The 10,249-nt window shown below is 39.9% G+C and overlaps 1 protein-coding gene across 2 annotated transcripts; it reads left to right on the top strand.

The window, feature by feature from the left end:
- Nucleotides 1–1,322: 1,322 nt before the first annotated feature.
- Nucleotides 1,323–7,631, top strand: RNF7 (ring finger protein 7). 2 transcript variants are annotated; one of them, XM_061452929.1, is made up of 3 exons: nucleotides 1,323–1,558; nucleotides 4,894–4,941; nucleotides 6,411–6,467. In XM_061452929.1, exons 1-3 carry the CDS (start codon nucleotides 1,388–1,390, stop codon nucleotides 6,465–6,467), a joined length of 276 nt encoding a protein of 91 aa, XP_061308913.1. In that variant the 5' UTR covers nucleotides 1,323–1,387. The 2 variants fall into 2 exon arrangements, with proteins under 2 accessions (XP_061308913.1, XP_061308912.1); XM_061452928.1 differs by having other exon boundaries at nucleotides 1,338–1,565; nucleotides 6,411–7,631.
- The last annotated feature ends 2,618 nt before the right edge of the window (nucleotides 7,632–10,249 follow it).

Genomic DNA, 10,249 nt, shown 5'->3' with positions numbered 1-10,249 from the left:
GAATATCCTTCATGAGGAATGTCAGTTTAGCACCTGCAACACACGTGATTGTAGCCATTTGGCTTTGCCAACTGATGCTCCAAGTTCAGCCCAACCACCAAAACCAATGTGGACATACTGAGACTTCAGCAGTGTGGTAAGAGACTTGATAAGCTGCAATGAACTGGGGTGGAGTATGCATGCACGTGCTATTCAGGGCTAGAGAAGACTTTTGCCTTTAGCATCTCGCTTTGTGGATAAGCTAAGGTGAAGTAGTCTGTTCCATGCATGTCTGTAATGACTTGCTGTTGATCCTTCCTGTTCAAGGAGTATGATGGTTACACTTTAGGGTGTACCTCCATAGAAATGTCTGAAACTACATACAAAAATAAGTGCTGCATGTGTATCTAAAGCTGCCAGGACAAAGATACACTGGGTGCAATCAGATACTGTGAATGCAGTTGATCTATTTGGCAACATGACTGACAGGAGATCTTCAGTGTGGATTAAGACAAGAAGAGGCTGTTTCTAACGTTAGTACTTATAACTTCCATTAATTTATCTTAACTTTAAATAGAACTTTGTAGATTTTAATTTGTACATGAGTAACATTATTCAACACTTTTATCTTAAAGTAGGCTTAAAGAGACAGGGCACTGTATTGGAAAAGTAAAATTTGTGTACTTTTATTTGGTAAAGATTAAAAAGAAATGCAAGTTTCTATTGTCTTTTAAAATAATGTATATTTTTTAGCTTTGCTCTTATCCGGACTTTGAAGCTCCACTTTTTAAGATGTATATAGTTATATAAATATTTTTTTTAATGTAATCAGCCACTTTCAAATTCCCTTTCTGGTTTTTAGTTCTCTAGCACTTCACAACTCTCATCTGTTTTCTGCTGATTTTTCTTTTTCTATCCAGTTCACAAATTCAAGCTGATACATTGGCAAGTATATTCAGACTCTCCTACTTTGATGTCATAGACATGCTTAACTGATCATTTCCATGGATTACTGCTCTCTAACAAGGCTTAACTTTCAGCTACTACGGGCTGTAGACTGAGAATTTGGAATATTGAGATAGTTGCATTTTCACAAGAGGAATTCAGGAGGAATTTTCATACTGTGTCTCCTATAATGTGGATGAAAGTTATAACCTTCAGCATTGCATTTTTAGGCTCCCTTTAGCCTAAACCTATACCTTGTATTTTTAGGCTCCAGGGGTGTCACCTCCCCTCACCGTGCAGCGCCCCTTTTGGCGGGGCAGCGCCTGCCCATGCTCAGCCTCACCGTTACCGCCGGCGGCCTACAGGCCGGGCGGGGGCAGCGCCTGCGGCCCCGCTGCCGTCGCGAGGTGGCGCTGCAGGCCAGCACTGGCGGCCGCCGGCGCCGCGTCCCCGCCCCTCCGCCATGGCCGATGTAGAGGACGGGGACGAGCCGGGTGTTCCCCTCTCGCACCCAGGTTCGGCGGGCTCCAAGGCGGGCGGTCCCGACAAGATGTTCTCGTTGAAGAAGTGGAACGCGGTGGCCATGTGGAGCTGGGATGTTGAGTGCGACACCTGCGCCATTTGCCGGGTGCAGGTCATGGGTAAGCGCCAGCCCGCAGGCCCCGACAGCAATGGCGGCCGCCCCCGCTGCGGGGCAGGGGTCGCCCAGTCGGTGGGGCAGGGGCTGCACTGCCGCCCTACGCTGCCCCGCCCTCATGGCGGGCGGAGGAGACAAGTACGGCTTACGGCAGAAGGGGGGCGGCTCCGCCGCGCCTCCTCTTTCTTCTCCGCACCCTCTCCTTAAGGAGGGCGCTGCGGCCCTCGGCACCCGGTGGCCGTCTCCTCGGGGGTCTGGCCCACAGCGCCCGAGGGTGCGACACGCGGGTGCGGGCCCGGACGGTCACCTCAGGCTGCATGCAGTTGCCGGGGGAGCGTCTCCCCGGAGCCCCCTCCCTTGACGGCAGCGGGCAGCTCTTCCCGCGCCACCCTCCTGCCGGGGGAGGCCGGAGCGCCCGCTGGGCTTCTGCCCGGGGCCCGTCAGCGTGAGGAGAGCGGCACTCGGGGAGTGTGTGCCAGGCCCGGAGGCGTGCTGCTGGCCTGCCGCCCTGCCCTGTGTAGGAGTGCGTGCAGCGTGGAGGCCGTTTCCTGCGCGTTGGAAAGCTCCTCCAGCGCTGAGTTAAAGCCGAGCTGACCAGAGTGCTAGATGTGTGGTGTTGCTGGTGGTGGGTGGCTGTTAAAGAAGCAGTTGTGGATGTAGATGCAAATTAACTTCCAAAATCTGTTAATCCAGGCTCTCTGTCGCTTCTGCCCAAGCCCCCTAATTACTGGTGCAGTTTAACGCGTGTGAATGCACCAAAAAATCTATTGAAAAGGTGTTAGTTTATCTGGTTTTGAAATCTGGAGAATCACGTTGAGAGCAGCCTTATTGTTGAGTGCCATTACTGTTTTCTGACATCTTTTATGAATATGATATTTATCCTGGATCTTTGTATAATTTTTGAATTCTTACTCTATTATGTATCTAATCCAATTTTTACTGTTGTGCCAAGTTGTCATGGACATAACTGTCCTCTCACTTGGGCTTGGTACAGTCTGACAGGAAAAAAGACCCAGGATTCCCTCCAGCAGCTTGCTTTTATAGGTCCAGGAACCATGATATTGCAAATCAAGCCAGGCTTAACAGAATTGAGACACAATATGTAATGCTGTCATTTTTCATACATGCTTTACTGAGAGCGTTCTTTGGAATGGAAAAAGCAGAAAGGTGTGTTAGGAAAAAAAAAGCCCAGACTGAAGTGGTGGGAGATTCCCATCTTTTATAAGCATGTTTTGGATATTGTCTGCTTTTATATGGTGAACAAAGACCCAGAGACCACCCTGGAAATAGGAAATTGGCTTCATCTGCCATATAAACCATAATATTCTGTTCTAGCCAACCTATAACAGGGCACTATAAAAAAGTCTTAAATGAACAAAATCTTACCCAGAGCTTTTATAAAAGTATAAAATAAAAAAGCATGTTTATAATTTTTGATATCTAGACCAAGGGAGTACTTTTCATCTGAAACTAGCAGAAAAATCTGGTAACCATTTTTTCTGAGAGCAAACCACATTGTTAAAACGTGAAACTTGATTATTACTTACTTCAGTTTAGCAATTTCACATTGACCCTGCTAGTTCCACTCTGGCTCCTGTAGAGCCACTGCGTCTGCAGGAGCCTTAGGTTGGAGGCAATGCCAGATTTCAGCTGGTACTTGATTGAAAACTAGTTTGATTTTTACAAGGGAGGAAAGTGTTAGCTATCTTAATTTCCTGCTGGTTTAACTTGAACCAGTGTGGTCTTCAAGGATCACAGAAACACAAGGGAAAGAAGCAATAATGCAGGTGTTAGCTGGGAAGGGCTGGGTTACAGCAGTAGTGACTTAGCTTTGCTCAACCCTTCAGACATCTTTGTGGTTATGATGCAGGAGTGGTGACAGCTTACCTTGGTGTGGTGGATAGTGATTTCTGTCTTTAGCTATCTGTACTGCTTCTCTGTCTGAAACTGCAAATCTAGGGCTGAGATAGGAAAGCTGATGTTATGGTGACTACTAGTCTGCCACAGCTTGCTAGTGAAGTGACCCTTCAGTTTGCTTCGATGTACCATGGTACAAGTTGAATCAATTTGAATGAATCTTCCCAGCATCTTGGCCCTTAAATGGCACAGAAAAAAACCTGACGGGAACAATCAGGAACCTCTATTTCCTGTCTTTTTATCTCACTGAGGAAAGGGCAACTGTTTCAGAGTTTCTGTCTTCTTTGTTCTTTATTACCTGCAAAAATGAGGAGTATCTGGGCACATGAAACCTAAAATAGACATACCGTATGTGGCAGAGAAAGCAAAAATATTCAAATCTAAATTCCTGTAGCATATCATGTTCCTGGCATGTAGGAAAATATGGTCTGACTAATGACACGTAGGCCAGGGCCAACCTGTGGGACACTTGTTTAAACTATCACCTTTTCTTTGGAGGAGATGAAGATGTGTTTACTCTCATAATAGTTGAACACTTTCTGTTGTGTGTGGTAGGTGCACATAAGTCTGCAGCCACCAGTGCAGGGCAAAGGAGAAACACAAGCATTTTTCCACTGGATGTTTGTGGCACAGTGCTAAGCTTGTAAGTTGTAACTTCTGTATCTTACTGAGTCCTGAACCTGCCATCCAGTCCTATAGGCACACACTGGAATGCATAAAGATGATAAATATTTTTAATTAGATACTGTTTGATGTTTATCTGTTTATTTATGATTCTATGATTTATATTATTAAATTGACCAGTATGTTTGTACATGTATGTGACTCTTGTGAAAATTGTGTGCAGGTACTTACTAAGGAAAGCCACTATATGAAAAGCAGGAGGAGGTGGGGGTTATGGTGAGAGATGTACAGCCAAAAAGAAAAAAAAAAAAAATTTTGTGAATGATTTCCTTAAAAGGAGATGCTGACATCTGGAAAACAAAGTCCTGTAATTAGGGTTTGGCTTTGTGCTTACTCTGGTCTTAATATGCCTGAGTGCCTTGGCATGGATCTGCTGCTTGTTATATCTACAAAATGGAGAAGGGTTTTTTTTTTGGGGGGGGGGGGTGTTTGGTTTTCTTGTTGTTTTTTTTTTTTCCCATCAAAAGTTATGAAAATACTAAAGTCATGGAAAATAAAACTTGTTGGACAGTTTATAGTCTTTCTGATCTCTGTCAGGTATATATTTCTTTGTCATGTGTCCTGTTTTAAAATTTAAGGGGTAATTTAATGTTAAAGGGCTGAACTAGGCATCAGAGTTGGGATTTTTACCTTTGTAAATTGGTTTTAGAGTTTTTATTTTCCTCTGACAAACCTATTCTTAAGATGGAATCCTGAGAATCAAATTGAGTCTTGTTCTTGTTTACTTTTAGATGCCTGTCTTAGATGTCAAGCTGAAAACAAACAAGAAGATTGTGTTGGTATGTAGTGATTTCATTCGCTTGTTTTTCAATTGAAGCTTCTCTCAGTAGGGAGCACTTTAAAGTTTGAAGGGAATACTGATTTTGTTAATGCTCTAAAGTAAATGTGTTTCATTCTGTGTTGTGTCATCTTTTTACATTAGTAATACTTTATACTTTGAGCACTAATAGAATTAGTTTTCATGTCAGGCATGCAGTAGAACAAAACTTCAGATTTGCAGTCAACACATACACAACTGAGAAGTTTTAAGTTTCTGTCACCCTGAGTGTAGTTGGGGCGATCATAATGTACACTTTTGAAGTGGTTAGGAACAGGCTGCTTCTTTTTTTTTTTTTTTCTGAGTTGCATGCCAGAAGACACAATGGTAATACCAATAAAAATCCTCTGTTTTGAAATCAAGTGTGTCTGGGTTAGGGGTTAGAAAGTGGTATTTTTTGCAGTCTTAATTCAGACATTGTGGAGACAATTGCTTGTTTGTTCATTCTTCATTTCAAAAAGTGGAATCACTTGAGTTTTCCATAATGCTCTTTAATCATAAATATACTTTCAGTTACATACCAATATATGCAAAAGCAAATCTTTATTGTGGTGTATTTTAATCTGAAATAGTGAAAATTGTCTCAGTTTGCTTTAAATCTTTAACTTTTAAACCAGTGGTTAAGCCTTCCTTATTCTTTCTGTTTTGAAGTATATTCTCTCAAACTTAATCCACTGTTGGTTTTGATGATTGTTTTAATGAGAAAAGGGATTTGCTGTTCCATGTATCTTAATTGGCTTGCTGAGTGTCCTATTTAAGATAGTCAGAGAGGAAAACAAACCCAGAACATAATTTACAACACTCATTTGAGTAGTACCCTTGTATTGTAGTAAGAAGAATATGAACTAATAAGGCGAAAACAAAGTAACTAATACTGTTCAGGAGTAGATGGACACTTCTTGTTGTGTTGAAAGAGTTGTAGCCTATGAATAACTTCTGGTCTAAGATCCCATTTTGAGGCTATTTATTGTATGAAATGTGCTTCCTTGATGTCATACATTTAAGTTTAAACACAGCATTTCAGGTCAGAGTTTGGTGATATGGTCTTTCATGATAATAGTGCCTTGGCTATAGTTTGGTACTGGGGAAGATAAAGTGAAGAACTTGGATAGTTGAACTTACTTCCTGGGCAGAGCTGATAAATGTGTTTATACATTCACAAAACTGTATCGCTTTGTACAAGAAAGTGAGAATATATGCATTTCTTTGTTGGTAATTGGAAATAAGTAAAAGGATTGATGATAGATAGAGAACTGACTAGTATCGTAATGATCATAATAATCCAGTCTCAGTGGGTAAATCAGTGATGACCCGTTTTGTCTCTGCAGCTTGCAGTGGTTATAAACATCTGAGAATGATAGTTTGGACCTTGCAGTAGGTGTTAATTGGACAGCTGAGTGTGACTGGAACGTGTTCTTTCTTCTTTTTCAGTGGTTTGGGGAGAATGCAATCATTCCTTCCACAATTGCTGCATGTCCCTGTGGGTGAAACAGAATAATCGCTGTCCCCTCTGCCAGCAGGACTGGGTAGTCCAGAGAATAGGCAAATAAAAGCACTGGAAGTTGGTGGGTTTTTTTTGTGTCAAACTTACTGAAGCAGAGTATGTCTGACATGTTATGCTCCTACAGAAGAATGGAACACGTCAATTGTGGCATGATTTATTTAGTTTTATCTGCTAGAAGATAGGTGTGGCTTTGTCCTATGCTGATTGCCGTACCAGGAGGGGTGGTCAGTCTTACTGCAGATGTTTCCACAATAAAAAAGCCAAGAGACTCTACGTTAACAAATGTATCTGTTATGATTTGAGTGTTAACTGTATCAGAGCGCAGAAGTGTGGTAGTGTAGATTATACCCTAAATACAGTTTATTTAATGTTTTTGTTTAGGTAAATTAATTAACTTGCAAGGGTGACCTTATGTGTAAGTCTGAAACACTGCATAGTTTACTGTCAGGATCAAGAAATTGTTTTCTGAGTAATACTGTATACAAAAACAGTGAGAGTTTTTTAGAAAGTATTCTGGGTTTTAATCTAAATACTGTGTAAAGCATTTGCTATATGCTTTTTCTATCACACTATACTAAACATTTCTAATTTAGCTTTTATGACTTCAGAAAATTTTGTTTTCTTGTATCTCTGTCTGTTGCTACATTATATTCTATGCATGATTTTCACAACTATAGCATTAAAATTTAACTCCATTCATAATTCTTTAATTTCTATTTCTGTTAAAGATAATTGAGACATGTATATTTAATCCAGAGACTTTTGGTACAAAGACATGTATTTGATATCAGCTGTCTGGGGGCATAAACAATCCTGCTGGTTAGCTGAATAATATAGAAGGCCAACAAAACTACTAATTTAATAATCCCAAGGAAAGCAGGTACTAATTAAATTGAGGGAAAAATGTTTAATTGTTTTTCGTGAAAATTCAGTTAATAGAAATTTATCATCATTTTATTGGTTACAATGTTTTGGAAGTGGGAGAAAGTATGTAATTTTTGTGGAAATTCTCAATACAGCATTTTTTATATATATATGAATCATGTCTTTTTTTCTTACAAATATTTAAGTGCTTGCCTCTGCCTTTGATTTTCCCTAAATATCCAAATTAATTACTATTAATCTGACCATATGATGTGGGATTATTTTTTTTAAATATATAGAATGGGTTGAATTATTGCTTTAAATCTGTAACAAATTCAGGCTTGTTAAAACGGATAATAAACCTGGGTGAAATTGAGAAAATATTATATGCGTATCAAGTTTAAAGTTATCATCTTAAATGTTTAATGCATCTCTTAGCAGATGTATTTCTGTCTAGTTCTGTTTAAAGAGGTTTATCTTCTCTGTATAAAAAAGTTCCAATGTCAGTCTGTGTCATCAAGCATACATGTAGAGTTTACTGTGGTTTTGTTTAATACTTGTAATCTTGTTTTTAAAATATTTTGATTTTTTAAAATATAACTTCTGTTTCATTACAAACTGAGATCAAAGAATTTTCTCTGTCACTGTTACATTGTATGACATTGGTTGTTATTATCGCAGATGATGTCCGTCTTAAAATTGAAAACAACTATAAAATAGGTTAACAGTAGTAATGAAGTGCCTTTAGCCCTTATGTTGTTGAGGAGTATTTGTGTAAAATGATTCTTCCTAAAATGACTGAGAAAAAATCTGATGGGATGTGGAAATAGGTTTTATCTGTCAAAGTGAAACTATATCTATTTACCACCTATTTTCTGTGCCAAAATGGTCCCAGGCTCAATCTTCTAACCTCTGTTAATTCCATCTAGTCCCATCAGAGGGCTTCTTTCTTCATTTTGCTTTGGTTTGTAGGTGAATATGGAAAGTACCAGAGTAATTTTCACTCTGCTTTCTGTTCACATCACCTGCGTGACAAGAGCAGCAAATAATTGTAGAAGAGCTTTCCAAAGTGTCGGCTCAAATAGGCATTTACGCAGATGAGGATGGTTAATGTTGAAATCAAAGCAGCTGATAGTTGTGTATCTTTTTGAGTAGTAACTAGAGGTTCACCTAGAACAAAAGGTAATAAATTATGTCTTGCATATTTTTTCTGAGATTAGCTGAAGTCCCAGTCTTTCTACAAGCTCTGCATCAGAGAAATTTTCTTCCGTTCCAAAACATTCCCTGACATTCCATTAGTGTAATTCTTATTAAGTACCATTTTTAGTCCTGAATTTGTTCACCTCTTGTACATGCAAACCAGATCAATTTTGTTTCTCACCCAAATATACTGTTTTATTAGTAGGTAACATGAACTTAAATAGTCATTATTGACCGGTAGATTAATGCTGATCTGCTTTTCTCTGTTGTTTAATAAATGATGGGCATATCTTGCTAGAGTCTTCTCTCAGAAGTGACTGGAGTTATGAATATGCATCCAAAGAGCATACTTTTTCACTTTGCTTTTTATGAAGCTATGTTCTTTTAGAGAAAGTTTATGTTCCATACGAATTGGGATTCTCATTAACACAGCAGAATGATTTTTAGAGCTCTGAATGTGTCTTTCTTACACAGGTACCATAAACATCAGGTGTTTTCTTGATTTGCTTAGACGTGAATATATCAGCAGCTGGTGTAAGCTTGAGTTCACCCTCAGGTCCCCAGCTACCAGCGATTTGTACTGCTGTTCAAGCTCTGATAGCATTCTTGTTAACTGCAAAATAGGCTTTGATGAATTTTTATTTCCTCCTTTCTTGCTCTTCTGTACCCAGGATGTTATGGGAATATGTTGCTGTAGGCACTTTTTTCAGGAAAACCACCAGAAGAATTCCACAGTTCTTCCTCTGAATTTTTCCAGTTTTGCTTTCTCTGCTGGTACTAGCTGCATTGTTTAGTCATTTATGTAATCCCCTGCATGGTGCTTGCATTCACCTGGTAGAATTAATGACTGCTGTACCAGCAAGACTTTGAAGTACTCAGCTTTAGAGTACACTGTGTTCTGCACACATAGCAGTTTGTGATGGATGGCTCTCTCAATCACAGCTAGAAAAACACGCTGCTAATGTAATTTTTGTAGAGAATAAGCATGAGTTTTATGCCAAATCTATTCAATGCAGACAGGGTTAAGCATGGAAAACCAAAATGCTACATAGAGTGACAAAAAGCAGCAAAGAAGGGCTTAGCACTTACTGTTGGGAGTCTTAGAGGTGCCTATTGTTACTCCTGATGTTAGTATTTGTGATACAGCTCTTCAATGTGCTCTAAGAGTGAAAAAAGAGAAAAGGGAACTTGACCTTGACCTCAGGAGTGCGGCTTGACCTCATTGCTACTGGAAGAATCATGGAACTGCTTTTCCTGATGCCATAAATACCTTCCTTATATCCAAAGAAAGCTTTAGCAGCAAAATTGCATGACACATGACAGAAGGGGGCTTAGCCCCGTAAATGCAACACATAATTTTTCTTTTGGGGAAAAAATGGGGCACAGGCTTCCTGGTAGTCAGGTGGAATTTGCCTTCACTTGATTATAATCAGCTTTGTTCTTTTGTTGATGTCACCTCAACTATACACTGTTGCTATCTGCCACTTACTGTCATAAAGCTCAGCAGGGAAAATAAACTGAGGCCATAGTTGCATCTGGCAGTGTCTTGGCAAGATTTGGCTGGTCATTTGAAGTGTTCTTTTTTTCTGTGAGTAGGATATGAAGTCAGAACTATGTTTTGCATATAGGGATCATTATTTTTAGAACAGCAGCAGGTCTTAGCCTCTGCATGTAATCCGCTCAGACAGAGCCACATGAGGCA

Source organism: Pezoporus flaviventris, unplaced genomic scaffold (assembly GCF_033815535.1).
Source record: "Pezoporus flaviventris isolate CSIRO_AGI_PZ_B2104156 unplaced genomic scaffold, CSIRO_AGI_Pfla_v1 ptg000013l, whole genome shotgun sequence".
Classification (NCBI taxonomy): domain Eukaryota; kingdom Metazoa; phylum Chordata; class Aves; order Psittaciformes; family Psittacidae; genus Pezoporus; species Pezoporus flaviventris.
The sequence above is the reverse complement of the archived record's forward strand: the minus strand, read 5'-3'. Positions and strand labels throughout refer to the sequence as shown.

Coding starts and splice junctions, on each gene's coding strand:
- RNF7 (XM_061452928.1), top strand. CDS start 1,388: ATGGCCGATGTAGAGGACGGGGACGAGCCGGGTGTTCCCCTCTCGCAC. Junction 1,566..4,893: donor TTGCCGGGTGCAGGTCATGG/GTAAGCGCCAGC, acceptor GTTTACTTTTAG/ATGCCTGTCTTAGATGTCAA. Junction 4,942..6,410: donor CAAACAAGAAGATTGTGTTG/GTATGTAGTGAT, acceptor CTTCTTTTTCAG/TGGTTTGGGGAGAATGCAAT.